This window comes from Danio rerio, chromosome 6, assembly GCF_049306965.1.
Source record: "Danio rerio strain Tuebingen ecotype United States chromosome 6, GRCz12tu, whole genome shotgun sequence".
Lineage (NCBI taxonomy): Eukaryota > Metazoa > Chordata > Actinopteri > Cypriniformes > Danionidae > Danio > Danio rerio.
The window spans coordinates 36,653,822-36,668,235 of record NC_133181.1 but is presented as its reverse complement, the minus strand read 5'-3'; the positions used below and the strand labels follow the sequence as shown (position 1 = coordinate 36,668,235).

The window sequence follows — 14,414 nt, the reverse complement described above, 5'->3', positions numbered from 1 at the left end:
TTTTATTTCGACTAGAATAAAAGCAGTTTAATTTTTTTATAACCCATTTTAAGGTCATAATTATTAGCCCCTTTAAGCTGTTTTTTTTCCCGACTGTCTACAGAACAAACCATGTTATACAATAACTTGCCTTATTACCCTAACCTACCCTAACCTAACCTAATTAACCATAAGCCTTTAAATGTCACTTTAAGCTGAATAGAAGTGTCTTGAATAATATCTAGTCAAATATTATTTACTGTCAACATGGCAAATATAACATAAACCAGTTATTAGTTATTAGAGATGAGTTATTAAAACTATTATGTTTAGAAATGTGTTGAAAAAATCTTCTCTCTGCTAAACAAAAATTGGGGGAAAAATAAACAGGGGGGCTGATAATTCAGGGGGGTGGGGGCTAATAATTCTGACTTCATATTTTCTTGGTTCACAAATAGTCAAACATAATTTAACACTTCCAATAATGTCAAAGTTTTGCTTTTGTCAAATTCCTTAATTCATTCATTTTACAAAACCTGAAAGAAATGGAAAAATTATTTTTGGTTCTTATATAACAACAAAAATACTGTTTAACAATTTAACATGTTTAACATATGACAACATTTATTTAGGTTCTGTTGGTGAGTACAAAAGTAAACAAGCAATCGTTAATTTATGTATTTATTTAATTGTTTACTCAACAAAATATAAGTGTTATAAATATAAGAAGCAAAAATATAAGAAGCAAAAAACCCTAAGTGCCATTTGAAATTTTCTTTTTTAAAATCAACCTTTTTCCAGTTTATGTTCAGTTATTTCACTTTAAATGAAATGAAAAGATCATATTCTCTGCCATTAAAGTGAAAATACTGAACCCACACAGAAGCCTGGTTAAAATGCTCATTTTAGAAGAAAACTGCAGATGACACTTTGCTTCTGTTTCATTCATTCATTTTCTTTTCAGCTTAGTCCCTTTATTAATCTGGGGTCGCCACAGCGGAATGAACCGCCAACTTATCCAGCATGTGTTTTACGCACCACATGCCCTTCCAGCTGCCACCCATTACTAGGAAACACCCATTCACTCTCACTCACACATACACTACAGGCAATTTAGCTTATTCAATTCACTTATACCGCATGTCTTTGGACTTGTGGGGGAAACCAGAGCACCCAGAAGAAACCCTTGTGAACACAGGAAGAACATGCAAACTCCAAACAGAAATGCCTACTGATCCAGCCAGAGCTCGAACCAGCGACCTTCTTGCTGCATTTGAGGCGATTGTGCTACCCATATAAACTAAAATAAAAGTAAAATAATTCCACATATTCTTGGCTTTTGAACCTGTTAGCCAGCACCCCACTTATGGCTTTTTACATCTATCTAATCTAAACAGTTCTTGACCCCAGTAAGCTACAAAAAAATAAAAAATAAATAAAATAAATAGGTATCATTGGAAAGAAAAAAATTTGAGCTTTACTATGGTCCATCTACAAAGTTTCATGCTGAAGTTATACATGCTGAAGTTATGAGAAAGAAAAAATGTTCTGTGTTCAATATTTTTTTATATATATAAAAACACAAGAAATGAGTCTAGACCTAGAAAAACAACAACCTAGATCTTGAAAGCCAAGTGTCTCATTAATAAAACAGGCCTATCAGAAAATAAAAAAAATTATAAAAATTTAATAAATATATAATTTTACTGACATAATAATAATAATAATAATAATAGTCATCATCATCCTCTTCCATCCATCTATCATCTATCATTGTCTGCTACTTATCTTGGGCCAGCAGCATCAGCAGGGATTATTATAATAATTATCATAATAATATTTTCATTATTTTATATAATTATAATGGGTAATAATATAAATGGATAACAATAAAATAAAAATAATAAATAAATTGAATAATAAGATAACATCAAAAGTATTTTTTTATGGTTTATTTTACAAGAACAACAAATATGATGCATGTTATTATGATAATACAATAATATATATATATATATATATATATATATATATATATATATATATATATATATATATATATATATATATATATATATATATATCAGATATTCTTGGATTTTAAATGATAAGAAAAAAATATCACTTTCTTTGGTCAAAGTTTTGTCAGTTAAGATATTTTATATATTATTTATTTATTTATTTACAGTTTGTTTCCAAAAGATTTAAAAAGTGAAAAAGTAAAAAAATAATAGTTGTTTGCTGTTTTTAAAAAGTTGATAGTATTGTTTCTTAATCCGCAACAAACATAGGCTATATGTTTTCATTAATTTACTTAATAGCTTTTTTCATTACCTCGTTTATCAATCAGAAGTGGATAATGGTTCCAGTTGGAAATCACTGTTGGAAGTATTGACAGTAAATAACGTTACAATCAGAAGAGCGTCTGTGGTAAATGTTTAATAACTGGTCATTCAGCGCCCTCGCGTGGTGAAAGAAAATGCATTTGCTTTGCTGTATTTACGGTTTCCAAGCAACAAGACTCAACCCTCAGCTTTGAGTGACTCTGTGTTCAGACTAACACACATTAGCATCCGAAAAACATTTTAACAGCTTAAATATGGCAAAACTTAAAGAAAAAGAACCATTGGACATAGTTCACCAGAATGCTATTCATGTCGAGACAATAATGAAGGAGTTGAGACACCAGAAGCTTTACACGGAGTTTAACATCAATCCCTTTAAGAAACGTGAGTGCAGACCTTGACTTAAGTTACCTTACCTTGACTAAATGCATAATAAAGAAAGAACTGGGGAAAAGACAAGGGAAAACAGTATATTTTGTTTCTACAGTGCACGTTTTGACTGACAAACCAATGTCCAGTATCGCCCACAAAAAGGAGGAGGGGGATCGTGAGTATTCTATGTTTCTTAAAACATTTATAATTTTGTAATCAACACTATAGTCCATTTAACATCTACAGATACTCAAGACAGACTTAAAATTATACCAAAAACGAAGATTTACTCATATTTAACCCCACTCAAGTGGTTCCAATCAAATTGAGTTTTTTTTTCTTTTAAACAAAATATATTTTGAAAAACGTTATAAAATAGCAGGCCTAGTGGGAAAAACCCCTATAAACTATAGAAGTCAGTGTTCAACAGTTTGCAGAATTCTTTGAAATTGCTTCCATTTTGATGAAATGATACTCTCCATCAAATGATTTCAAATGTTTACATTCATACCAGTTTGGAATCATTTGATGGAGAGTAAATGACAGAATTTGTATTTTTGGGTGTACTATGCCTTTAAACTCACATGCACAAAAAGTGCATAAAAACATATATTTCTTCAATATAATATAATATTGAATACAATATAATCAGTGATAAAAAAATTAAATCATAACTGGATGTTGTCATATCATATTTGAAAACAACCAACTGTGATCACACTTACATATTAGCCTTGTTGACAAGTATGGAGGAGTTAAAGCAAAAAATACAAAGCATAGTTACTACAACTTCTATGTTAAGCTGCTTTGACACAATCTACATCAAAGTGCTATAAACATCAACTGAATTGAATATAGTACACTACCCAGGGTTCAACGCTAAGGATTTTTTCTACTGCTCAGATTGGGCAAGTGGTTCAGATTTTTACTTGCCCTGCCAAAATTTTCACTGGCCCCACCAAAAAAAAAAGGGAAGTTAATAGCTATTTTTAGCCACATATTTTAAATAATATGTCAAAAATAAAGTCTGTAAATCTAGAATTTCAATACTTAAAAAACAATTGTTAATATAAGTGTTATGCAAGCAAAAAGCGTAGTATGGAGAATGTGGAGGTACTTTATTGCTGTTTGAAATTATTTAACAAAAAGTGGCTGACTTGTCAAACTGACAGCAAACTATGCATAACATCACTTCATTTTTATTTTGTCGTGTGGTTGCCACGTAAATGTCTACTTCCAAGACGTTAGAGACAGACATTTTCGTTTAGCCTTATAATTTGATGTTGCTGCCATGTTGCTGTTTCTACGCTGTACTGGTTGTTACCAGGTTACAAAAAAAAAAATAGCATGGTTAAATCAATCATACAAGACGAATCGCAATATGTTGTTTACGACATTACAGAAAAGGTAGCATTTAAAGATTTAAAAGCACACACTTAAAATGCACATATAGTCACAGACAAATTAAATGTTAGTGACTGACAAGGCAGCACTGTCCAAATCGGGCCAGTAATGATACGGTCTACTGTCCCAAGTGTCTCTCACACTGGCCCTGGGCCACCGGGCAGTCCTTATTGTTGAGCCCTGCTACCTTTAATGCCATGTAGATGACAACAATGCTTCATCTGTTGCAAATAAATACTGCTGCAGAAAAGTTAAGCACCATGCAAAATCTAAATGCATTCCTCACCACAAATATATTCAAGAAAATAGTTCACATACTTAATTAAAAAAGTAACAAAGTTGAAAGCAAAAATGTATGATGTGTATGAAATGTATGACTTATCAACTAACAACTATTTACTAACAACACAGTAACTAATTATTAACAGAAATTATTTACACTACTGAATAAAATTTGTGGTTGTCAAGTTAATTATACAACCTTTTGTACAGCTGCTTTCCTTCAGGCTGTACATAATGCCCACCTGGAGCCAACAAAGAAGTACACTCACCCTCAGACTGAATCACAGGAGATAGGATGGTTATCTAGTCCTCTGGTAGGTACATATTAATTCATGTTTGAATGTTTGAATGTTTGACTGTATACAACAGAGGTGTCACTACATGTTCTCTACATGTTTCTATTTTATTTTAGCTTTAATTTGAACATTTTGACACTGTCTGTCTGTCTGTCAAAATTAATGAAATCCTAATATATTCATTAATCCTAAAAAAAATACTTAATACTTTTGTATTATACTAAATGTATTATAGTGCATAGTACTACATGTATTATACAGTATGTGTAAATAATTGATTGACAAACTGATGAAAAAAATATAAAAATCAACTGAGTTTAAACACAAAAGAAAATCTATGTGGCCCAATGGGTTAAAAAAAAGTGTATTAATATTTATTTTCTTGTTTTAAAGGGACAGTTCACCCCAAAATGAAAATGTACTCACAAGTGTTTTAAACCCTTTATGGGGTTCTCTCTTCTGTTGAACAAAAGATATTTTGAAGAAAACTGAAAACCTGTATCATTTACTTCCATAGTAGGAAAAGCAAATACTATGGAATTCAGTGGTTACAGGGTTCTGATTATTTTAAACTTTCATTCTTGTGTGAACTGTCCCTTTAAAATAATAAAAAAAAAAAATTGGAAGGAAAATAATAATGTATTATCAAAAGTCATAGGTATTAGTGTTTGCCTGTATAATTCTTGACGCTTAAAGGAATGCTAACCATTAACAACACAGTTTAAGCTAAAAGGCTGGTTTAATGTTCTACCATAATGTTCTACCAAAAAAAGTCAACATTGAGTAAAGTTAAGAAAAACAGCCCAAGCCATTTAGCTTTTTAATTAAATGTATCTTGAATTAAGAATGTTTAGATAGTTCCGTCAAAAACACTGAGGAGTAACACCATTTTTGCTTTGTATTAATTGTATCTATTTATTTAATCATACCTGTATAAAATATATAAATATATAAAAATATAATAAATATATAAAATAAATGAGGTTAATATTTTTTTTTAATTAACACTATTTAAAAACTCTACTATTAAGGATTACTCTGTAAGTACTTAAGCAACGCCAGCACAGCATAAAATGAAAAACATCTTCCATAATTAAATGACTAATCATCTCTTTCATGTAACACTTCAGCTCGTCACAGATCGCAGTGACAGAAGATTAAACTTTCCACGGCAGAACTCGGAAATCACTAAATACATGGATGCTGCCTGGCGGCTGAAGGAGCAGACACAAAATATGAGATAACAATTTGAGCTTTTTTTTCTTGATGCCATATAACAAAAATTTGGATAAACAAGCCTTGACTGCATATGTGGGCATTCTTTGTCATTACCAATAAATACTAACTGCATAAATACAGCTGTGTTTTAGAAAAGGTAAGGTTGGGTATTCAGCTAAATCTCATAAGCTGCCTACCTAGACAGTGTTTTTTCCCTCCCTTTCCAGCAAGGCAGGTCATTGGATTTTAAGACACTGCCTGAGTGTTTAGCATTTCAGTGGTGTATCTGGAGATATGTAAAAGTGGGTCAAATGGCCACCATTCATCACTATGAATGTAACTGCTCCTGTCTAGCTGAATCTCTGCATAGTAAGCAAAAGAGATTAGTTCATAACCAATCGATCTCAGATAATGTCATATTATACAGAAATAGGATTCACACAGCTTGTTTTGCAAATGTGCCTTTTTCCCCTAGAAAAATCCATAATTGTGGTCATAATTCACTGGCTGTTTATTGGAACATATTACACTTACTGTATCGGCCATTCAGGTCAAGATTTATTACAGTATACTTTCTCTAAAAGAAATTCAAACTTTAATATTCAGACAATATTTTTTTTCCTTCTTCTTTTACAGAAATGCAGTGAATTACCTTCTACCTCATGTACTTAGTTTTGCTAAAAAATAATTCAAATGTATTATCATGTATGAATGGAAGTGTGTGTTTCTGGAAAACCAAATCAATAAAATTATCTCCAACGTGAGTCTTTCAACAAATGTCAAGATTTGAATTAATATAAAAAACATGAATTCTCCCGATAGTATTATTTCCTGCTAATTTTAAGAGAAATCTTACAGCACTAACAAATATTTGTTCAATTTCAATATTTTTACACTACCTGACAAAAGTTGTTGCCTATCTAAATTTTAAGAACAGATAATAACTTGACTTCTGGTTGATCATTTGGCATCAGAAGTGGCTTATATGAAAAGCAGAGGCATCTAGATTACGCTTGTTGTACCAAAATAAAATATGATCATGCCTTGATTTTTAATTATTAAATTTGGACAGTAAGGTCTGACTTTGCTTACATAAAAATCTTGTCACTTAACAGAAGTAATGTACAGTAAAGAATATAAAGTCATGCTGCAGTGGAAAATTATATTGTGTATGACTTCCATGAGCTTGGATGACTGCATCCATACATCTCTGCAATGACTCAAATAACTTATTAATTAAGTCATCTGGAATGGCAAATAAAGTATTCTTGCAGAACTCACAGAGTTCATCAAGATTCTTTGGATTCATCTTCAATGCCTCCATCTTACCTTAGACATGCTCAATAATGTTCATATGTGGTGACTGGACTGGCCAATCGTGGAGCACCTTGACCTTCTTTGCTTTTAGAAACTTTGATGTGGAGACTGAAGTCTGAGAAGGAGCGCTATGCTGCTGAAGAACTTGCCCTCTTCAGTGGTTGCTAATGTACTGGGCAGCACAAATGTCTTTACCTCAGGCTGTTGATGTTGCCATCCACTCTGCAGATCTTTTGCATGCCCCTAAACTGAATGTAACCCTAAACCATAATTTTTCCTTTACCAAACTTAACTGATCTCTGTGAGAATCTTGGGTCCATGCAGCTTCCAATAGATCTTCTCCAGTATATCTAATGAGTGGGATGCAGTGTTATAGTTGATTCATCAGAAAAGTCAAGTTATTTTTTGCTCTTACAACTGTGATTGATGACAAGAATTTTGTCAGGTAGTGTATATCTTTCAGTTAATAGAGTAAAGCTTCACATAAATAACCAACGCACTAGATCTGGTTCCTGTATTCGTTTAACAGTCCCAAGGGTATATTCAGATCTTGGCAAACATGCTATTATTTCTTTTGTGGTAGTGTTTGGAATGACCTGCAAAATCAGTTTAATATTGACACACTTCTGACTCTGAGTACTTTTAAACATCTTCTGTACAACATCTCAAAGAATACTTGTAATTATTTTTTATGACCTGACCTTTTAACGAATGGTGTTTTTGCAATTTTGTGGTATTGTTTTTGTGATTTTATGTGAAACTTTGTGTGCAGCCAGCCGTCTCGACCAGTTGTCACTGAAAGAAGAGACAGTACGGTCTTAACGTAATCTCTTGACTAAATAAAGAAATAATAATAATTATTATAAAATATAAATTAAAACGATTATATTATTTTATATTATCATTGTGGAGCATTATGGATTTACAGTAAAACATTTGTATAAATAATTGAATAATTTATTGAATAAATATTTATAAATATGCATAAACACTTCATTATATTATAATAAATGAATAAACCGCCAACTTATCCAGCATATGTTTTACGCAGCTGCAACCCATCTCTGGGAAACATCCGTACACACTCATTCTCACTCATACACTAAGGACAACTAGCTTACCCAATTCACCTGTACCGCATGTCTTTGGACTTGTGGGGGAAACCGGAGCACCCGGAGGAAACCCATGTGAACGCAGGGAGAACATGCAAACTCCACATAGAAAACGCCAACTGACCCAGCCGAGGCTCGAACCAGCAACCTTCTTGCTGTGAGGCGACAGCACTACCTATTGCGCCACTGCGTTGCCCTATATATTATATTATATTATATTATATTATATTATATTATATTATATTATATTATATTATATTATATTATTTCATATTATATTATATTGTTATATTTCTACCTTTGCACTATATAATTTGGGGATCATTATGAATAGTCTGAATAACTGCAGAAATTTTGTAAACAAGTAAATACACTAAAATATAAATGTTTCATTATTTCACTCTTTGTAATTTTAAATAATTCATCAATTATGAATAATTCATTCATAATTCATTCATGATTTAGTGCAACAGTTCAGAATATAATATATAAACTATGTTTACTTTCGTAATAAATGATTCAGTAATCATTGGTGATCATTATCCACATTATAATTCAGGTCCTTGTCTTTCCCTCTAGAGAAATCACCAGTATTCCAGCCAAAAGTCTCATTCGGTTACAGTCTCTAAATAATCCTTATCTGACTCATCAGAACATCTTTCCTCTCCTATGAATGGCTAATAATTAGTGATCTTATTAGTGTACATTAGCCACTGCATTAAGTATTTAGCTGAGGTGAGCATTATTTACAATTAGACTCTTTCTATTCCTGCTTCTGCACACAGCCTAACATGACATTAAAGAAACCCCAAAGATACTGTAGCTTTTAAATAATATACACAGCATACGCATTGTTTAATTTAAACAACATGCACATGATCAACAACCCTATATATATTTAAATAGTAACCGAAACAATATGATGCTGCAAAGTTCCTCTTAATTTGTAAAATAAATGAATTAATTAAATATGTTTGCCTCACAGCAAGAGGGTTGCTGCATGGTTTCAGTTCCAGCTAGATGAGACAATTAAAACAATTGACATGTAATTGGTGGTTAATTCTGTTGTGGTGACCCATGATAAAGCAGGAATGAAGTCGAATAAAAATAAGTGAGTGATATAGAGTTGAAGTTAGAATTATTAGTCCACATGTCTATTTTGCCCAATTTCAGATTTCTCAATTACGTTACATCTCTAAACATAATATTTTTCATAACTCATTTCTAATAATGATCTCTTTTATCTTTGCCATGATGACAGTTTATAATATTTTACTAGATATTTTTCAAGATACTAGTATTCAAATTAAAGTGGAATTTAATGACTTAAAGTTAACTAGACAAGTTAGGATAATTAGGCAAGTCATTTTATAACAATGTTTTTTTTTCTGTAGACAATTGAAAAAAAATGCTTGAGGTGGATAATAATATTGACCTAAAACATTGTGCTGCGATAAACATTATTTGGAAAATATTTAAAAAAGAAAAAATATATAATTTTAAATTAGGGTTAATCATTTCGACTTGTATATACATTGCTCAGCATAAATGAGTACACCCCTCACAGATCTTTCTTTTAAAGTATTATTTTGTATAGGATGCTTAACAATTGTAATGAGTTGGGTGGTGACAACAAAGGTTGGATCCAAATGCAGATTGTTTAGGATGGTCATACAGGCAAGGTTCAAAACAAGGGCAGACGGTTGCATGAAGGTATTCCACAAGAGTAATCAGTAAACAGTTGAAGGATCAAGGCAGGTGACAAAACAAACCTAAACAATGATACAAACAAGGGTCAAAACATGCCAGGAAATGCTTTGAAGGAAATAAGACTCAGCACAGATATTAGTGTGTGTGATGTAAGCATGGGCATGGGTAGATAACCTTAAATAAAATTATCACGGATTCACAGTTTTACGGCATTGTGATTACTGCTCTAATATGCTCTTTTTAAATGTATGTGTATAAAATAATATATGAACACAATATATTTTATTTTGAGAAACTTTAATATTTTGGAGCAGTAGACATGTCAGGCTAAATAATTCAAATTAATCATTGACGGGTGTGTGTAATCAGAAGGCGAACTGAAACAGGTGTGTGACTGAAGGGGATGATGGTAGTTGTAGTTCAGTAGAATGACAGGGATTGTTCTTTAGCTGCCGGCAAGGGCAACACTGGTCATCATAACAATAATATATTTGTGCAGACAGTGTGAGGTTAGTCAGTACCAAAGCCAAAACTGAACTAATCCAACAAAAACTTAAGATACCCAAAACCAAATTAAAATTTTTTAATTGATTTTATAATTAATAGAAACATAAAAAAACAAGAAAGAAAAAAAAAGAAATGGTTGTAATTATTTTGGTAAACACTTGTTTGGATTTAAATGTTGTATCTATTTATTTCTAAAGATGTTAGATGACCAAACTCTTATTTTAATGAATATAACTGTTTAATAAATCTGTTTTGTTCAAATGCATCAAATAGTATTGTCTATTTTCTCTAAGAAATTAATGAAAATAATTATTTTCATAAGGGGTGTATATTTTCTTTCTAATGTGTAATAGTTTGATATAGTTTATACTGTACATAGGTTTTTTTTTTCAGTTTGATGGGAAAATCTGAAGATCATCCACCCTTTTGACAGATAACGCTGTCACTGGTCACCTTCACTGATTGTCATTTAGTAAAGTGCTTATAGTAATATAAGATTTAGTTCTGTTAGACAACAAGCAAAATCCAAAATAAATAAATACATAAATAACGTCTGCCATTTACCCTTAACCTCCTTTTGTTCCAAGCTTGTCTGAGTTACTTTAATCTGTTGAAACATAGTTTGAAGAATCATGTCTGAAACTGGTAGCCCATATATATATTTATATATTTTTTCCAAACTATGGATAGAAAGGCTACCAGTTACCAACATTCTTCAATATATATATATATATATATATATATATATATATATATATATATATATATATATATATATATATATATATATATATATATATATATTGTTCAACAGAAAAAAAGAAACTCATTAAAAAAACTCATACTTCAAATTAATCAAACATTTCAAATGTGTAAAAAGTTAAAGAGTCCACTCAGCATCAAGGTGAGAGACTTTTCTGTTGGAGGTCTTAACATTTCCTTTGATTTAGTCACATCAGCCTTAATCAATTTGTCAGCAAAGGGTTGGAGAGGCGACTATCTAAATTGATATTTCAAGTCAGGACCGATATGCTGTATCCAACAAGGAAAAGTATTTCACTGCAGCATCCAGACGCTCAATAAGGTCTTGAAAGGTTAATTCGAGCTTTTCCTAGTTTTTGCTCATTCTGATCCTAATGATCAAAAGTTTTTTGACTTTTGTTGGTAGTGAAGTTTTGGATTTGATGTGATTTATTGAAGCGTGTGGTAACATTTCTTTCATCTCGTTTTTGTCACTATTTTCTCTTTCTTTTTTCTCTGCCTGTGTGCATCTAAGTGTATCAAATTAGATTGCCAACTAAGAACACCGGCAGCATGTTAAACTACTTTTAGCTGCCAAAGCATATATTTTGTAGCAACACATCCCAGCTGAATTGATGTGCAATTGGGAAAGTTTCCTAAATGTGGCATACGTTTAAAGCAAACCTTCTTCTTGGATTTAGCATTTAGGGAATTTAAAAATGGTGATTTATTTCGTTCTGTGTGAGAGTATGTGTTTCAGTGTAGCATGCTCACAAGCAAACTAGCCTAATGTATCCATTGAGAATAACTGCAGGTGTGATTTACTGGCTGGCTAATTTTACTAGCTAATAACTAGCTCCTAGGGGACAAAAAAAAAGGTCTTCCTCAACAGTGGAAAGAAAGGAAGAAAATGCTGAATCATCCAGTGAGTCACATTTGTTGTTGCTTTTGACTCAATGAGGACATCACATCAGTCACTAGTTAGCTGTTATACTACTGTATTTGCACAATTGTCTAAATTATTTAATTCCAATAATCAATGCAATTTACTAAGGCAATTTACCTTTAAAGGGCCATGAAACCCCCTCGTTTCAGCAGGGTGTTTTCACACCTCTACTTTGGAAAAAGCCAGAAAAGTGGGCGTGTCCAGCTCTGTTTAGGGGGGAGTGTCAGAGGAATAAAAGAGGCACGGTGTAGGAGTGTCTATTTGGGCACGCGACTGTGTTTACATGGGCATCTGTAGTCGAATTATTTGCCAAATTATTAAATGGTGGACTTTGTTTTTCCTTCAGAGAATTCATTCATGTCCCTCGCGACAAACGAAATATTTGATTCGAGGAACTGCTGTAAGTGTGTATTTTTCATGCAATGTTTGATACCGCATGGCGAATGAGAGAAAAAAAAACTCAGCATTTCCCGGAAACTTAGATGCACACGGCAGGTAGCGTCAGAAAGCCGCGTGTGTTATTCCGAGCACTAAATGTGGTAAAAATCCTACACGAGGTTAAAGTTTGGTTGTAGTGCTAACATGTTTACACTCTGTGCAATAGTTTGTTCGATACGAACAAACTGAATAAACAAAGAGCACTGCTCGCTCACTTACCAAATCTGTAGAGACAGGACAATCACCAGCAACTAGAGCCGCGTCTTTATTAAGAGGAGAGTAAAAGCGAATCCGGATCTCAGCGTTTGCAGATGAGAACAGCTCTCAGGTAAACAATAATCCTCCTTAGACACGTAAGTTATTGTTGTCGCGCGTCGCGTACACTGTTAATCCACACGTGAGTCTGAGCTCTCACAGAGAGAAAATGAAAACAAAACTTAACGGCAGCAAACTATAAAAACAACACTTCACGCTTGTTTTGCCAATACAACGTGGCGTCTTTGTCATCTAAACACTGTGACAGTAATGAATGTTAATGAAGTTGCACAATAGAGCGCGCTGATTGGTTTGAACCAAGCCTTACTCATGCATTAATGCAACACACTGTAAGACGTAATAAGACACACTCTGGCACAGACTATTATGTCATGGCCGTGACGCAGCATCAAATATTCGTTTCAAACCGGAAGTATACGAATTTGCTTGAAATAACGCAAAAACAACCAATTTACACTTTTTAGTGAAATATAGGTGTCCTAATAGTGTTTTTACCAGTGTGGGACACATATACGACTGTCAACAGCTCAAAAAATGTGTTTTGGTGTTTCGTGACCCTTTAAGGTGCGCGTGCTCCTGTTTCAGGAGGCATGGCTCTGGACGGCAGGGGAGGGACTGTGATTCAGAGGTTTATGCTAAGCTGTTAGCATTGTGGAAGATCACCTACTGCACCTTTAATCTTTTAATGATTTCAGCTTACACTGAATGCATTAATGTAGGCTATACATTTAGTGACAGAAAACACCTTTAATAACTCACAAATGAATAACCAACACCTTCTGAGAAACCCCATCACATCTCGAATAACCTACCACAACTTCTTCCATCATTGTATTTTACAGATAGGCCGAAATGCTTTCATACTTGATGTGAGAGGCAATCTCTCTGCTATCTTACAAATTTAGGATTAATCTACAAGTTAAAAATATATATATATTAATCCGTGGGTCATGTATGTTCCGATCTGAGGGTTGAGATCTCTTAGTCATTAGCATAAACAACCCTGAGAGAGAAGCAGACGATATGATGACAAAAAAGTAGACGTTTGTAGTTCAGCCTTGTATTATATATTATACCCATTAACTCAGCAATATTTTTCGCTCTCCATTTTTTTAAACACTACTTTGTCTGACAGAGTCTTAAATAAATAAATCAGCTAAACTGTAGTAAGGCATTATATTTATGTGTATGAGTTAAGAAAATATTCTCTCAGCCTCAAATGTAGTGAATTCAGTTGCTACTGGTTACAAACATCCCAGAAATCTCAATGGGTTTGGCTTCAGAGCTGCGTGTTGATATGAGGAATCTGATGACAAGGACAGAATAAAAGCATGCGTAAGCCTATCTTTCAACATATCAAATCACATATTTACACACTGGGAGAATTGTTGTTTTACAGCAATACAGCTTTATACCACTGGGTGTTCTTTTTATTTATTCTCATTATGTGCAGCTTGTTTCTTTTTAAGTG

General features: G+C 32.8%; 1 protein-coding gene and 1 long non-coding RNA gene across 2 annotated transcripts in view; one reads left to right on the top strand and one right to left on the bottom strand.

Moving 5' to 3' along the window:
• Positions 1-14,414, bottom strand: part of LOC141386313 (uncharacterized) — a 152,329-nt gene that overhangs the window by 108,616 nt on the left and 29,299 nt on the right. The window lies entirely within an intron of this gene.
• Positions 2,499-6,048, top strand: cfap144 (cilia and flagella associated protein 144). The gene is made up of 4 exons (NM_001326574.2): positions 2,499-2,708; positions 2,812-2,871; positions 4,593-4,696; positions 5,809-6,048. Exons 1-4 carry the CDS (start codon positions 2,579-2,581, stop codon positions 5,920-5,922), a joined length of 408 nt encoding a protein of 135 aa, NP_001313503.1. The 5' UTR covers positions 2,499-2,578; the 3' UTR covers positions 5,923-6,048.